This window comes from Pocillopora verrucosa, chromosome 12 (assembly GCF_036669915.1).
Source record: "Pocillopora verrucosa isolate sample1 chromosome 12, ASM3666991v2, whole genome shotgun sequence".
Classification (NCBI taxonomy): domain Eukaryota; kingdom Metazoa; phylum Cnidaria; class Anthozoa; order Scleractinia; family Pocilloporidae; genus Pocillopora; species Pocillopora verrucosa.
The window spans coordinates 19,267,598-19,284,438 of NC_089323.1; the positions used below are offsets into that span (position 1 = coordinate 19,267,598).

A 16,841-nucleotide genomic window follows, 5' to 3' on the forward strand; every position below is an offset into this window, starting at 1 on the left:
CTTGAAATATTAAAAACGCCACAGAAATTAAACTTTTTGACATTTTCCTCAACTGAAAGGGGTGAGTGAGTAGAGCCACTCAATCTCGGCTTGTACGTGAATCATCAACTTTGAACTGCATTGAGTTGGCCGACCACTGAAATGTGTTGACTGAAATGAAAATTCAAACAATTCTTCATAATTATTTATTCAGTAATGCATAAAGAAAACCACCTGCATTTAATGTAATGTTCCAGTTATTCTTTGAATCAAGATATCAGTGTTAACACATTGCAAACAATTAAGAAATGACGGCTCGCATTGCCGCGGAAATTAATGTTTATAATTACAGCTCAAAGTATAAGTCATCTTTCGCACATAAATCACATTTTCGTCGAAGGCTAAAAAGTTAATCACTAGGGCACTTTAGTTAAAAACCGTTGGAGACCCAGAGTGCACCTGTCTAAGCATTGGTTAACAGTATCGACTCTTAAAGCTGTGGACGTCATTCAAATCGAAGCGTTTATCATTTCCCATAGCTTTTATTATCATCAAAATTCTACTTGTCTTTGGAAGGCGATATCTCCATTAGCGTTAATACATAGCAGAATTCTAAAAGCATTAAGGGTATTTGCTGATTATAGATTTACTCAACCCCTTATTTTTCTGCACTTTTTTGCTTGTTTTCATGTTTTTATTTTCAGTTCCTTGCCAGTGTGTGGTCTGTTATCCGTCTCAATACAGGTAACAAAATAAATTTTCTTGGGTGCCGCCATCCTTAAGTGTACTATCGCTGTTTCGTCTCCATTTTCCTTTCACATCTGTTGTTCCAACTTGAGGGACGGACACACAAAGGAACACAAATTGATTCTGCTTATTTAACAAGGATTGTGAGAAACATTCTCTCCCACCCACCCTCCCCTCTTCATACCCTCACTGACCCCCACACCTCCCCCGTCAAAACTCTTCCCAAGAGCGACGGGAAAGGCTTATAGTAGCGACGCATGCGCTTTAGACTGTTTATGAACGGACCCGCTGTTTTCAAGCGTTCCTTAAACCGCAGGCACTCTACACGAAGGAGTTCGATGTGCGAAGTTCACGACTCGCAGCTTAAGAAGGTTTTCAAAATAGATGCAGACAGAAATCTATTACCCCAAGCTTTATTATCTTCCTCGCGCACCTTAAAAAAATTTTTAGAATAGGAGAATACCTAGCTAAAGAAAAGAAAAAACTAAACCTGCACTTAATGAAATGGGAAAAACTTTTACAATCACTCAGTTGAAATAACTTTACCTTGGGTAGCCTTGTATTAATATTTTTGTTTATTTATTTATTTATTTACTGACCTTATACAATTTTATTTACTTTATACTGCTGTAATTTTTTTTTTTAATGTAAAATGGAAAAACACAATAAAATATATAAAAAAAAAATAGATGATTTGTTGACATCTCTTATATATGACTGTGACCTTGCCTGCTTTTTTGCTGAGTGTTACGACTGTTACGATATTCGTTGACTGAAAACTGCACCCGGTCAAAATTGAAGAGTAGTTTGATGATCAGTTGTCCGTTAGAAGTTCGCACGTTAGCTAGGATTGCATGTTTGGGAAATCGGCACATCATGTCTTTTTTAAAACATTTCTTAGACAGACCTGTATAACAAGGGTACAAGGTAACTATATGGATTAAGTTTAAAAACAGAAGGTCGTCTGTTCGAGATACGTTAAACAAGCTCTCAAGTTTTGATAGCATTTGAAACATTTTGAAAAAAGCCATGCGCGATTGCAGACAAAAATATCGAAGATTTCATAGCTTTGCGGGTCAGCCCAGATCAAAATGTCAAACTGAATTCTGTGACATTACATTCATCGTGCTGAAATTGTGTGTTACTAAGCACTTTGTTATTAAGTGTTTTACCTTCAGCTTTTAAAAGGAGAACAACATAGAGTTAATTTGGATGGATTTTTTACCACCCTACTTAACTGAGGAGAGCACGTTTTTTGTCAAGGGTGGCTTGTTAATGCAAAAAGAACTTTGACACGTAAATGATAAGAACAAGTGCATTGAGACGCGAAACTCGAATCCCTGTTATCTGTGACCTATCTATCAGCGTTAATATCAACGACGCTTTCAACCAACAAACAATTGAGTGACTTAGCTTTTGAAATTTCCAACGGTTTAGTCTCGGAGTCATCGTTTTATCTGTATATTTGAAACTTGTGTTACTTAATATGGACGCCAAGATTTGGTATAAAAAGGTAGCCTTACAGAGCCACAATTCACTATCAGCCTACGAGCGGAAAACAGCCAGTTCTCGTACTTCAAGTGTTAACTGACTTCCCAATCAAGAAGTATTCCATTGAAATGAAGAGCTCTTGGGTTTTGATCCTTTCTCTTGGACTGATCACAGTTTTACCAGTTTCAAAGGCCAAACCGTTTGGAGAAGAACTGATTCCTCGTGATATCGGAGATGCAATAGAATTTGACGATGGTTGGTTGACGAAAAAGAAAGGTGAATTTTTTTAAGTGAAATAACCAATAGTAACACAAAGTGTACCCCTTTTTGCCACATATCCGCCGTAATAGACTTAAGTGCCCATTCTATGCTTGATAACTTTTAAGTCTGAGTACAGAATAATTGAACAACGCAACGGTACCTTCGTAGAAGTGATTAACATGTAACTTATCCCCGTAATATCTAAACATCCAGCAAACAGGTCTTGGGAATACTCAAGCTTATCAGGTAGAGGTTGTTATCTTGATCTACCACCAAATTCTCGTAACTTATTTACAAGGAAATGTGTGGTAGCTAGAGAATTGACAATCGGATCTTGGGAGTTAAAGGTTTAAGTAAGGGCTGGCAATGATGCAGACACTTGTTTATGAAAAAACAAAGTGTACCTTTTTCAGTCCACTTCAGATAAACATTTGAAAAAGTAGACGTTTGGCTATCTAGAGATTTTTGCGAGAGCTAAAAGAAAATTGTGCTGAACCCAGAAATTTTTTAAAATTTCATCTTTGTTGCTGAGAAAACACGACGCTTTTTAAAAACAACGCTTAAAGTTCAAGTTGTGGTTTGTTCAACGGATTCTCGGTTGATCTTCACCAGGTCACGCATGCTTTGCTTTGCCGAGAAATAGGACTCGTTTTGACGTAGAGGGTCACATCCCGGCCGTAAGATTCAACTGATATGCAGACATATGATCTTCAAAAAAGATCAAAGGCTGTTCTCGGCTTGTAAATGTGTTGCATAGTCTAACATGTAATTTTTCAGTATCATGTCATCAGTCGTCAATCCTATCTAGTCTTCCACAGTAGAAGATATCCAGAGTGTTTAAACTAAGTTAATTGTGAAAAATTGATCAACGATATCCGTCTCTTTTAAATGACTAAAAAAAGATATCCCTAAATTGGAGACTAACCACTTTACAAGGTGACACTTAACTGACCAATGGAAATATCAGAAAAAAATTCAAATGAATAATGAACCAGTCACAAAACAAAATGAAGCAATCCCAGATAACTACTGTTTGGTGACAACAACGTTATTTGATCTATCCCAATAAAAATAAAAGAAGGGATTTTTCATTAATTAGCCTAATAGCAAAAAGAGGTACTGACTTCCTAAAATAACTTAAGAGTTAAAAAAAAACTAAGACGCCACATTGTGGTAATAAAAGCCTCAGTACAAACAGAAACCTGCATGATATCTATAACTTAAGTCTACTTAGGAGAAATAGGAATAATTCAAGCTAAAAAATAAAATACACTGTGGAAGGGCACTACTATCATATTACAGAGACATCTATGCGACAGAGGATCATTTGTAGACTGAGCAAAGGCACCAAAAGCTACTATAACTTAATGTTAATATACTTATTTTAATCCAAAAAAAGGAAGAAGCGTTAAGAATTGCTTACTAACTCTATTTTACATAATTTTACAGTCTATTGCTTGGATGTACATCCAACTATATGTCGGTTGAGAAAACATCAGTGCTTCAGCAGTCGGTGGTTCATAACATACCGGAGTTTTGTCAGCTTTGTTGAAGAAGAGTGCCCACACACTTGTGGAATGTGTTAGAAGGTCAGCCTAATTTTATCTATTTTTCTTAGTCTGCTTTTATGGGGTCCTTTCTTTTTGAACATGTTCCTTTCTGGTTGTAGACGATCAACGAAATAGTAACGTCTATTATATATCTCTCTGGTACGGTATTTTTTTATGTAGTGTTGCATGTTTCAAGGTGTTCTATTAAAATTTATACGACTTATTTTCACAGGCCAGGCAGAGTAAGACACAAGGGAAGGATGTTTAAAAAAATGTTCCAGTAACAAAGCTATTTTAGAAAGTATTTTACACCACATAATCAAGTTGTGTTTACTTTTGCTGCAGTATGTTACGTTAATTTTCAGTGCAGCAGAATAACTTGAACTTTCAAATTTGGATATGGACTGTCTTTTAGAATTAATAATGCAGTAACTGCTTTACTGATAAGAAAAGTGGACTTTTATGACTCCACAGATACAAAAACTCGGATCTAATATCATCTCATATACCATCTTATTGTAAGGAGGACCAGGAAAAAAGTTTAAGGTGGCTCTGTCATGACTGTATACAGTTTGGTGCCCTGATGAATCTCTACTACCCTGTAACAGTTAATAATATAAAATTTCATGAAATAAATTCTACTTATAAGCATGAAATTACTATCTTGTAATAACAGGTTTGACAGCAGCAGTATAACCAATTAAAATTTGCATTTAACATCACTGGTTTTGCTCTTTTTGCTCAAAGCCTATAATTAGAACCATGACCCCCTTTTTGTCATTAAAATACAATCAACAAAACAAACGATTTCTGAATATTTTTCTTTTATATATGATTTTCAGTTGATTTAAGGGAAGAGTGCTATATATTATGGCCCTAAGATCAAGGTACATGTACACCACTGACAAAATTCTGAGCCTAAGTTGTCTAATATTAGTGAAATGTTGACACATATGAGCCTTACATACATGTATACTTTCAGAACAAAATAACCATGCTAAAAAAAGCCTCTTCTCTTTTGGTAAGTAATTTGTTCACAGTTACTAGGTTTGTACAGGTCATGGAACACTTGGAAAGTCATGAAATTCCAAAATGTTATTTTCCAGACCTGACCAATCATGGACTTCGAGTGGAGGCCATATAAAGTCATAGAGATGAGTAAACATAATATTTCAGAGACCAGAAAATAAACATATGCCTGCAGCACATGATCTTTTCCTTTTTCATTTTCTCTCAATGGTTACTCTTGGGAAACATCTAAAAGTTTTTGGGAAATGTCACAGAGAGTAATCCTTTCATTACTCAAACCCTACAGAGTAATGAGAAGCATTCAATATACAGCTTTTTGAAGACTATAAAACAACAATAAAGGGGGTGAGTTTCTAAAGAAACTATGGTGCTGTGTCGGTGGGAGAGTATGACAGGGTAATGTAGTGTTATCAACTCAGTTGACAATGTAAATTGGCCACAGTAAAGAGTTTAAAGGCTGACATTTCAAGCATTAGCCCTTGAAGCAATATACTCTCAAAATAGTAAATTCAAAATGTTTATGTAAGCGTATGGGTTTTATAAAGATATTAACTTAGGTATAGTAGAGATTATAGATTGCATAGGTGTGTCTTTTATATAATGCAAGCTTCTCAGATGACTAGAAAAGTTCAAGATGACTTTCCTTCAGCCTTTAGACGAGCTTCTTCAATTGATTTGAAATCAGGCATCCCGGCAGGAAGTTGAAGAATTGAATATTCTTCTTTCATGATACGTTCTGCCTCCTCTGCAAAAAAGCAAAAGCGAAAAGTAAAAAAAAAATCAATAAATCCTGACAAGTAAGTTCATATGAATAAACCAGAGACCAAAACACTTCTAGGTCTCTGCACTATGCAATGTATCTTCACCAGCTAGAAAATGAAATGAGGCCACCTTCCAGGGATGAAACAAGCTATCTCTAAAAACATTTCTCTTTATGTTAAGTCCCTATGACATTCAGTTACTCAACTGAGTCTCCAACCTGCGAGTACATGGTGCAGTGCTTCATTTTCTTTCAGCTACATGAGGGGAGCATGCCAAAGGAATGAGTCTCCCCAACAACTGGGTTAAGCAAGGGCATACACCTGAAATACCTGACTACTGCCCAGCTAAAGGAAATGGACAAGACTGCTATGTAGGTGTAACAGTGGGTCTCATAGGAAACCATGGAATGCAGATTCAACTGGATTTTGAAGCCTTTATTCCGCAGATGAGCATGGGTTGGCTCCACTAACTCCTGAGTTTTGTACAACACAGTTTCTTTTCAAAAATACTGTCAACCAAAACCACAAGGTTTTTTTATACCCATTGGGGGCTTAATTACAATAAATTGACACTGTTCCCTTAGGCTAATAGTGTGAGCATCCCTCACATTCACGTAACTCTGGTAACTAAAATAATGAGACTCTACTACACAGGCTACTTAATAATAAGGCAGATCTTTTGACATTAGGAGAGGGGAGCATGAGTAAGGTAAGAGACATGGAGGGCATATATATTTGCATGACTACCACTCAACTAAAGAAAATGGACAAGACTGCCTCAAGGCTACTTTATTATAAACCAGATCTTTTGATGGTAACTATCCTTATTTTCAACCAAACCTTTACACTAACCTCTAATTCTGCTGACTTTGCCTCCATAAACATAATCAGCCTGATAACCAACAACAAAGGATAGTGGAAGAAAGGGAATTAAAACAGCTGGCTTTTTGGATTTCATAAACCTACACAAAAAAAGTAAAAGAGGACAAATGTGATCATATGAAAATGACAACATAATAAACACACAATGATGACAGACTTTTTCCTTCTTTATATCTTCTTGATCTAAGTTCAAGTTTTTTTTTTGTTCCGCAACCTTTCTAGTAGGAAAACTTTGTGTGAACAGCTGTGCATTATGTAACACTTACCCAGCAAACATGCCAATTGTTGCAATTCCATAGAATGTAGCTAACCAATTAAACATTTCTCTTGCTCCAGCTAGTTGCATGGACATTTGTCTTTCTCTCATAGCATTCTGCATTTGAAGCTGCCTTCCCAGCTGAAAAAAATAAGTGTGTTACCAAATAAGAAACTTTTAACCCTTTACACCTGAACATCAGTAAAGGTATTCTCCATACTGTTCTCTATACATTCCCAAGGATGCTGACAAGGAGAATTTATGTAACAATCAATAACTTCTTTAGCTGCTGATAATTTTCTTTATTCTCATGACCTTACTGTATGATTTAGGGGTGACATTGTTGGGAGAAATTAGATGCTTGTCACTCTTAGGGGTTAAAGGGTTGAGTATCTGTAACAGTCCTACTGTTATTCAAAATCTCAGTTACTGTACATCTTCATTTGATGACTTAAATAACCAGCAAAATCCTGCAAAGAATCATAAACATTGGTGTATAAGCAGCATTTGCAGATAAGCTTCACCTTCTGTTTGACAACTCAAATTTTGGAAAAAAGGTGTGGCTTTTACCTTGGTGTTTACAGTAATTTGTAAAAGCTTCTGGCTCTTATATTCAACCATGATATCACTGGTGATGGTTTCAAATTCAGTTTCATTTCCAAGTTTCAGTCTCACACAGAGCTACCTTCTGCAGCTAAATTACCTGTATTTGTTGAGTTTTCAACATAAATTCCTGATTCTTCTTCATGTTTTCATCCATGGTCTCTTTCATAGCTCCTCCAAGAATAGAACCCATTGTGTTAATTTCTCCTCCTTAATACAAAATCTGTCAAAGAATGGAGGAAGATTTGAATCAAAAATAATTTCCTTTCATGAACAAAATAATTAAAACTAAAGGTACGATTAACAAATCATTTGATAGGGCACAAAACTACATTTTGAGCTACATCAGAGGACCCTGCTTTCAAATTGAGTTTTAAATAATCATTACTATTTTCTGCTGACCCAATATGTTGATATTGGTTAACAGCATAATAACGATTAACTATTATCAAATGTCAGATCTTGCATTTTCAGCGAACTGGGGTTAATCACTGAAGCTATCAACAAACCAGCGATTGACAGAATTCGAATCTTGCAAAGTTTCTCAGGTCCTTATCTTGTATCTTAAGCACTTAATTTGCAAACTACAAAATTAACCTCTTAGCTTAGTCTCAGAAGGCTTCATTTTCAGAGGAGAAGTTGAAGTTCAGGGATATTTACCTCGTTCTAAGAATCTTTCCCTCCTTCCGTGCCTTTCTTCGAAAGTCAATAACATTCTTTATGGGTCAGCAGTGCTAAATCAGCAGTTGTCGCAAAAGCCTGGTTACCAAGCTTAAGTCGATAATTCAAAATGGCGAAGAAAAGGTCTATCAAAGAAGTGGAAACTTCTAATAGTTCTAATGGAGTACAGCCGAAGAAAAAGAAAACGAAAAAGGTTAGATCCAACCCTCATTTAGCTATTCTTTGCTAATGTATGATAAAATCAAACTTTTGACCGTTTATTTACAGGGAAAATGGACAAACAAACAACGCGTGTTGGTGTTTTGCTCACGTGGTATATCACACAGGTGAGATCGAAGACGCCAAGATAACGAGAATTTAAAGCAGGAGAATATGATCGTTGTTCTTTTCTTTGATTTCATATTCTTTATCGCTTATATGAGGTCCATGGTGTTCCATTTATCGAAGATAGGCTATATATGGCATGGGTATATCTGTGTTTCACTGAATGTTTTATGGTTGAATTAAATGTATTTCTAGTCAGCCTAAATATCCTTGTTGACTTGTTTCATATGTATTTCACTTTATGTGATGTGATAATTACTTTGACTTTAAGTTCATTCTGTATTGTAAAAAATTCCTGATATCTACATGTACCATGTATATCTTCTTTAAATTTTCGCAGAGCAAGGCATCTTATGCTGGATATACAGACATTGTTACCCCACTCAAAATCTGGTATATGCATATGATCTTTATGATTTTATGATAAATTCCCCATACATACCTCTTTTGATGATTATTTTGTGTTCAGGTGCATGCATGCTGACCACAAATCAATCAGCTCAAAGAACATGACTCCTCTTGCATTTGTACAGCTCGAAATCCTTGCAGCCCTGATTTAACTCTTTGACCCCTATGAATGACTAGCATCTAATTTCTCCTTACAATATCATCCCTGAATCAAACATTAAGGTCACAAGAATAAAGGAAATGATCACCAACTAAAGAAACCCTTGACTGTTAAACAAATACTCCTTGTCAGCATCTTAGGAAATGTATGGAGAATATGCATACTGATGTTGAGGTGTAAAGGGATAGGTTGTGACTCTGAATTACCAACATATAGGTCAAAGGAAAAACTAAATGATGAATCATCAAAAAATCCCATGAGACTACTTTTGGTGCAACCTCAGGTGCCTTCTTGAGGAGCTGGTTGAGTGTTATAAGGCCTCTTTTATAGAGAGACAGGAGTGAAAAGTCAACATTAACACCAGAAGTTAAACAAAATCAGACTTTGAAATGCTTCAATGATGTTTTCTCTTTGTTGATCTCTTTTAGAGACCAAACTTGACCGCAAAGACAAACTATTTATTGTCAATGAGGTTAGTAAACAATTTTTCTGTGACTGTCATCACACTCAACGTTAATTATCACCTATCAGCATTAAGTGCACTTACTCATTGATATGCAGCCATCAGCCAATCAGATTGACTGTTGGAGTTTTTGTAATATTTCTTTGTAAAGTAGTATAACATAAAGCTCTTCCTTGAAGGAAATTAACTCTCCATATTACCCACCTTTATCCAGTTATAAATTGTAGTTTCATTCTCTTCTACAATGCACTTATTTCACCTCATGTAAACAGGAATTCCACCTCGACCAAAATAGTGTAGAAGCCCCTGTCATCCCTGAGCATTTTAGAGAGAAAACATCAGTAATTGTTAAAGAGAGATTAAAGGTGGTAAGTAACAAAAGTGTATATTATATCAGTAACAAATAACACTATAACTTGACTTGTAGGTCTGTGAGATGAAAAACTGTAACAAATGTGTCTTTTTTGAGATGAGAAAGGGACAGGACCTTTATATGTGGTAGGTTTCATATTTTGTTTCCCCTTCACTTAAAATTTATTTTAGTGTGTATAATATTACAAATTCAGGACATCCCTGAGCCTGTTTTGTTTGTTGTTATTGAAGGTTTTCTTGTACGCCACATGGGCCATCTGCCAAGTTTTTGGTTGAAAATGGTAAGTGCTACTAGGGGCCACTCATGATGTCTGGTATTTTCATCATTTCGTCATTTTATTCTTATAGTTTAAATTTAATAAATTACCGTAAAAACCTATAGATAAGCTGCACCTTTTTTCCAAAAATCATCACTAGAAATTTGGGGTGCGGCTTATCTGTGGGAACATTTCCATTTTCATGTCCGATCTAATGCCTGGTTCCTAAGCTTCAAATGTTCCGCTCACATTCTTGTTGTAATGCAAAAATCTGTGGAAAAACTGTGTTGAATGAAGAAATTCCTGCCAACAAATACCAGAAAAAGACCAATCATATGTCAAAGTTGGTAGAAATGATGTTCATTATATTAAAGTGCTAAAGTTGTGGGTAAGACTTTGAAGTAGTGAGTTTATGTTCAATGAACAGTGGATGAAGAAGACTTCTCAAGACATGGCTTTGGATTTCTTTTGATTTCTTTTAAAAACTTTTTCCAAAATTTGAGCTGTTAAATTCAGGGTGCAGCTTATCTGCAGGTGTGGCTTATCTGTGGGTTTTTATGGTAGATAAATACACAACCTGCATATTCATGCTAAGCTAATCAAGGCAGGTTGGTTGTGTAACTGACTATCAAATTTAGCAAAGTGGATTAATAGTAAATAAGGTAAAATAAATGTATAGGATAAAATAAAATAAATAGGTATACAAATACATTCACCGATAGCTAGCATTTTCATGAGTACAGCAAGAGCCCATAAGAAAACTTAAGAAATAAGGAAGTAATGATAATAGCTAGAGTTAATAAGTAATTTTTGAGAGTAACATTAAGACATCAACATACAGTAACCATCCTCATCACCAAGCACTGCAAACAATAATTAGTGAATTACGTTTTTGAAAGGTTTTTTCTCATGTTTACACAAGTCAGGCTTCAGGCAGTTCCATAACTTAGCTCTGAAATTGGAAAAATTTATTTCCATATTCCGTCTTGATTTGTTAACATATAAGTTACCAGCATACATGCTGAGTTATTGTCTAAATTATTTAGGAATCAACAATTTGGGCTACTGAACAAGTCAAACATAATATTATATTGAAATAAGTAAACTGACTATTTTTTTTTTTTACTGGTTGTTTAGTGCACACAATGGATGAACTTAAATTAACTGGAAATTCATTGAAAGGATCAAGACCAATATTATCATTTGATCAGGTTAGAGCAAATGTCTACTGTAGAATAGTTTTAAATTTACAAGGAAGAGAATCGGCATCTACCATGTGAAGCAATGTATTTTAATCTACTTCCAAGCCTTATCAAAACCAGAATATGGACAGAGGGATGTTTCGTCTGGTTTGTGGAAAGATCCTCTCTCACCATTTTAAGATATTTTTGCATGAAATTGTTGGACCTGATTTCGTGCTTCATTTGTTATTTCCTTTTTATTATTTTGTTCCCTCAAAATGTTCTCTGCATTGATGATAACCTTTCATGTCAAATACAATTGTACTAAAAGTATGCACACATTCAGCATAGAGCCAGTGTCCTGGAGTATGATCAGTTCTTACTGATACAATAACATACACTTTGGTTTTACTCCATAACAGCATTTTGATAAAACACCTCAGCACTCACTTTTGAAGGAAATGTTCATTCAGGTAGGTAACAATATTCATAATTTTGCTTTTGTTGTTTTATTTAAACAACACTTTTTTTTTTACAGAAACAATATTAACGAATTAACAAAGTGGACACTACAATAATTATATAATCTGGGATACAATACTCACAGCTATGCTACTAATTAAGTAACCTTACTTACAATACTGCTAATTGCAATACATTAGCTGCAATACTACTGATTACTGATTATGTTGTATCACTAATAATACAAATATGTTACATCACTTATGATATTACTTAGAATATTACTAACACTTTTAGTGATACTTAACCTTACTTATGGACACTACTTACTTGACTAATTCTTACATCAATATTATTTTATGTAGCATAAAATAAAGGAATAAAAAGAAAATGTTCGGGGAATTATGATGAATTTCTGGGGAAGGGGGTGGAGTGTTCTGGTATCCCATCCGGGGGATAGTACCATGACTCTGAGTCACTTCATGTTAAAGACAGACACTGGAATAAGTTCTGGCTGGTGGGCTGAAGTTCAGACTTTTTATAATATTTACAGTATTTGTGCAATGATTCTGTTCTCACTCTTACTTCTCTCTCTGTTTTTTGTGCAGATTTTTAGTACTCCTTGTTATCATCCCAAAAGCAAACCCTTTGTAGATCATGTGTTCTCTTTCTCAGTAGAAGACAACAGAATTTGGTTCCGGAATTTCCAGGTAAATAAAATACTAAATACTTGTTGGTATGGAGTCCAAAAACAATCAATTTTTGTAGTTTCATTTGAAAAATACTGACCTGTGCAAACTCTTATTGTTCCATAGATTGTTGAGGAAGATGGATCATTGCTGGAAATTGGTAAATGCCTTTCTCTTAATAATTTCACCCCAAAGATCTCTTAGTAGTTCTCCTTACTGTCTGTTATACAATTCTTATGATGTTACTTAAGAGAATTTGGTATTAGATCAACTGGTAATCCCCTTAATGATATTTTTCTCCATTCTCATCACTTTTCTGCTTGATAATGTAATGATGTTTTAAGGAGAAATTCTGTCTTGGTCACTCATGGGAGTTAAAGGATTAATTTCTTTATTTTCACATAAGACTTATAAGAGTTGAAATATGGCATAATTCTGAATTGTGATTTTAACGTGGTAAATTTATATTTCAGGCCCACGATTTGTATTAAACCTTATAAGAGTGTTTGAAGGAAGCTTTGGAGGAGCAACACTTTATGAAAACCCACATTACCGGTCACCTAATGAGGTAAGTTTTGTAAGAGTCATTTTTACACAAATTCTTTATCTAGGGTCGCCACACTTTCTAAATCTCACCCTTATTTATCTTAGTATCGTCGGATGATCCGCAAGCAAGCTGCTCAACGGTATCGAGCTCGCGTGGAATCGAAGCAAGCTCTTGAGGATCGACGGGAAGCCAACCAAGATATTCCACGTGACATTTATGATGTAGATGACGTATTTCATACAATTACCCAATCAGATATTGACATTGCCAAGGCAAGGGGAGGCGGTGGGGCAAAATGAATGAAAGATTTCTAAGAAGACGGAGAGTGGAAGACGGAAGGGGTAGATGAATAAGCGAAACTAACTGACGAAGACTGGTTCAAGATCTTATCGGCTCTAAGAAACTCATGGAATTTGAGTAGAGTTTCTTTCTGTCGTGGCACAGATTTCTGTACACGAGTACTACGGCAAAATGTGTGCAATGCACCAATTGGCGTTTTTTCTCAAATATATCTAAACTGCCCATGGTGTCCATTTCTTTAAAGAAGTGTGAATATACATGTGGACGTTTGCAAGTCTGATCGTAGTGTTGTTTGAATGCTCGTTATTTTATTAGAAGATACTCTCTTTAAAAAACCTTTTAAAGGGAATTTTGTCGTGTAATATTTGAAATTAGTAACCAGCGGAAGAGGAAGACTCGTTGTATCTAAAATTCGACCATAACTTAAGCATTTCTTGAGAAGAGATTACTTTTTTTCATTAAAAAAAAATGCTTTGTTCTGTTAATTGCAAAAAAGGTGGGCGAGTCAGGAATTACTTCCTAGCTTTAAGATCCTTGCATATTTAGGAACTTTCCTTTTATCTGTGTCTCTTCTGTTGACAACTTCGACAACTTCCTTGTAATTGAACAACTTTTGATGGATATATTGATATGTAAATGTGGCTTTGATTGAAGTTCTCAGGTTACTTTCAATGTGCGCCTCGCTTTCGCTTGTTGCCATTTATATTGGTGCTTTTTTTGTAATCAAGAAATACCTAACACTTAGCGGCAAGTGTTGTTCGTAAAGACGAGAAATCCTGACCGTATGAGATACAAATATTGCTCAACGTCCTTGTAAAAGAGTCCTTCTTCGAATGATGAAAAATGAACATCTGTCAGATGGGAAGTGTTTTGTCAACATTACAGAGGAGACAGGAGAACAGGAGAGACGGGGAGAAAGGAAGGAAGAGTACTACGTAACAGATGAATTTTCATTCTGTTTTTTTACCTTCAAACAATTTTGATTGTGCTGTAAAACGTGAAATAGAGAATTTGTATTGCTCAAATTTATGTTTCTGATTGTGAAGATCACTTTCAAAATTTTCATCATGTCCTCCTAGTATAACTCGGGTTCAACGTGGGAGGTAGTTTTGATGCTGCTTCTTTGACCAGAACGTGTGTCGAGTGCATTAAGTGAACCCAATACAGTGGAAACAGCTTTGCCAAAAAAATTGTGGTCATTCGATTATGGTAGAGATCAAAGTTTCTCAAAATGTGTTTCAACTGACATGATTCCGCACAGAACACGTTATCCTGACCAGATCGGTGGACTTGGGTCAAGGTTTCAGCAAGGAAGTTGGCTCGATCACAAACGGTCATATGATGATCGAACCATAATTACAAATTTATTTTCTATTTTTGTCAGCTGTACTGAAATTTTTCATAAAGATGCAGGTATTTCCAAGGCTTCTTGCCATGAGAGTGTGAAATGAGCTCAAGAGTTATAACTTGAATATTTGTTACTGAGTTTGATGCGAGCTAGTCTATCGGCGCCATGGACTCTGAGAAGGTCGTCAAATCAATATGTTCAAACGCAGGCGGCCCAAGTTCTAGCTGTGAGATGATCATCTTGCGTAATAAGAGTCACAGCCCGAAATTAAACGAGTGTTAATGGGAATATTTACCACCGCTCTTAGGAATTAGAAAAATACGGTCGAATTCCCAATAAAAATATCTCACCTTACTTCCATAGTGCATCGCTTGTTATCTGACCAATTTTTAGCGAGTTATTCATTTCTAGGTTTACTACAAAAGGGTTTATCTTATGTAGTAAACCTGGAAATGGAAAACTCGCCAAAATTTTTAACATAGTAAGCGGTCAGATAACAAGCGATGTACTGTGGAAGTAATGTGAGGTATTTCTATTGAGATTACACTAAGATACAAGTAACACTGAAACTGCTAAATGCTCTGAATATTCAGTCAAAAAGATTCGAAAGATTTCAAAATTTGCATTTGTAATTTTTTTGTTTCCCAGGGATATAGTAAGGTATTGATAGAATGAGGAGCTTGTATTAGCGTCTGTAAATTAAGGTGATTGAATGTAGCGACGCCTTCTTATCTATGAAGAGAAAGAGGAAAAAAATATAATAATCACAGTGCACAATACAGCTCATGCAGTTTTACCCTCGTTCTGTCTGTCTGGTTACGTAATATCTAAATCACTTCGTGCGCGTTAATAGCTATGTCTATGTAAGCCTCTGTATTTTGAGGGAAATCTTTTGCAGCGACCAAGTGATGCAATTCCTGTTGGCTTTTAGGACCTTACATGGAATTGATAATTTAGCATATTTAAACATTAAAAGAAAGAGATATTTCGCATCCAATACCGGAAAATCACTTCAAAAGGTGGTCGTGAAAAAGACACTAATACTATACTGATCCTATAAATACAACCTCTTCTCTCAGAATAAAAGTTGTACCCTGAAAGCGACTTTAACATAAAAGAATATCAGTTGCTAAGGCTTCATTTTGTCATTTATGGTGCATTCAGTTGCCAAACACTGAGTAACTACGATGATTGTAAATAATTAATTGTGAAAAAAATTCGTAAATGAATTGGGACTAAAGCAGATATTCTTAATGCGCCGCCTGCGTCACTGAGTTATTCATCACATGAACATCAGCCGAGTGATATTTGTCATAAATATTTTACTATTTTTACAAGAGCATCGCCGAAAATAACCTCCTTCAAATAGGAGCCAGGAGAATACTGAATTTTTCGCATTTATCTTTTGTAGTATCCTTTCCTGTGTGTTTGCCTTTCTTTTGTTGTTAATGAAAGTTTCGTAACCACTTTTGACGTCTCACATACTAATAAATTCAAATCACGCACACTGAAAATCGTCTAAAATTTTAACATGGCAAAGTATCTTTTTGGAATTTTTAGAATCAATAAACGATCGAGGCCGTGTTGTCTTTTTGCCGGTCTGTTTAAAAAATATCAGCAAATTCAATATCAGTGTCAATGAAGTAGATATAGAATGGACGTCCAAAAAATTCTCGCCCTGCTGCCGTCAGCTAGCTTTCTTATCGCTTACCGCCGACAAGCAACTAACGTAAGCCTGCTACAATGATCAGATCATATTAAATTTATTCATGTTGAAAAAGTGAGGTAAAAAAATCAATCAATGGTCATTCGTAAAAATAAAGTCAAAGGAGATAGTTTCGTCCATCACAACGGCGTTACAAAATTCGAAAAAAACGCTAGTGCCCAGGTCGCGATGTCCGGCCATGGTGTCATGTCAGGTGATATTTCTGGCGCGATCGTGCGAGTTACACGCGTACCGTAAGGCAATCGTACGCGTGACTCGCAGAATATTTTAGGACCTACAAGGGCGGGTGCAGCTGTTGGAAAGCTTTTGCATTATAAGAAAGCGTGTAAACAAAAAAATTGACATAAAATAATATTTTAGAAGG

At 35.6% G+C, this 16,841-nt stretch overlaps 2 protein-coding genes and 1 long non-coding RNA gene across 3 annotated transcripts; 2 read left to right on the forward strand and 1 right to left on the reverse strand.

Annotated features, from left to right (window-relative positions):
• The first annotated feature begins 2,201 nt into the window (after nucleotides 1–2,201).
• LOC131771478 (uncharacterized) lies at nucleotides 2,202–4,660 on the forward strand. The gene is made up of 3 exons (XR_009339195.2): nucleotides 2,202–2,493; nucleotides 3,928–4,067; nucleotides 4,261–4,660. It is a non-coding gene; the product is annotated as an uncharacterized lncRNA (long non-coding RNA).
• A 901-nt stretch (nucleotides 4,661–5,561) lies between these two features.
• LOC131771476 (plasminogen receptor (KT)-like) lies at nucleotides 5,562–8,365 on the reverse strand. Its single transcript, XM_066159156.1, has 5 exons — nucleotides 8,220–8,365; nucleotides 7,660–7,782; nucleotides 6,967–7,097; nucleotides 6,671–6,780; nucleotides 5,562–5,802 (listed from the first exon to the last, which is right to left on the reverse strand). Exons 2-5 carry the CDS (start codon nucleotides 7,750–7,752, stop codon nucleotides 5,687–5,689), a joined length of 450 nt encoding a protein of 149 aa, XP_066015253.1. The 5' UTR covers nucleotides 7,753–7,782; nucleotides 8,220–8,365; the 3' UTR covers nucleotides 5,562–5,686.
• On the forward strand, nucleotides 8,325–14,827 carry LOC131771472 (ribosome biogenesis protein BRX1 homolog). Its single transcript, XM_059087277.2, has 12 exons — nucleotides 8,325–8,433; nucleotides 8,508–8,566; nucleotides 8,905–8,957; nucleotides 9,561–9,604; nucleotides 10,023–10,093; nucleotides 10,199–10,248; nucleotides 11,362–11,435; nucleotides 11,828–11,878; nucleotides 12,476–12,577; nucleotides 12,683–12,716; nucleotides 13,030–13,124; nucleotides 13,208–14,827. Exons 1-12 carry the CDS (start codon nucleotides 8,350–8,352, stop codon nucleotides 13,400–13,402), a joined length of 912 nt encoding a protein of 303 aa, XP_058943260.1. The 5' UTR covers nucleotides 8,325–8,349; the 3' UTR covers nucleotides 13,403–14,827.
• Nucleotides 14,828–16,841: the final 2,014 nt, after the last annotated feature.

Bases quoted from the DNA above. Each gene is read 5' to 3' on its own strand.
- LOC131771472 (XM_059087277.2), top strand. From the start codon at position 8,350: ATGGCGAAGAAAAGGTCTATCAAAGAAGTGGAAACTTCTAATAGTTCT. The intron at 10,094-10,198 runs GTAGGTTTCATA...TTGTTATTGAAG, and splicing joins GGACAGGACCTTTATATGTG to GTTTTCTTGTACGCCACATG. The intron at 12,578-12,682 runs GTAAATAAAATA...ATTGTTCCATAG, and splicing joins TTTGGTTCCGGAATTTCCAG to ATTGTTGAGGAAGATGGATC.
- LOC131771476 (XM_066159156.1), bottom strand. From the start codon at position 7,752: ATGGGTTCTATTCTTGGAGGAGCTATGAAAGAGACCATGGATGAAAAC. The intron at 7,098-7,659 runs GTAATTTAGCTG...TATTTTTTTCAG, and splicing joins TGAAAACTCAACAAATACAG to CTGGGAAGGCAGCTTCAAAT. The intron at 5,803-6,670 runs GTTAGTGTAAAG...GCTTTTTTGCAG, and splicing joins CAAAGTCAGCAGAATTAGAG to AGGAGGCAGAACGTATCATG.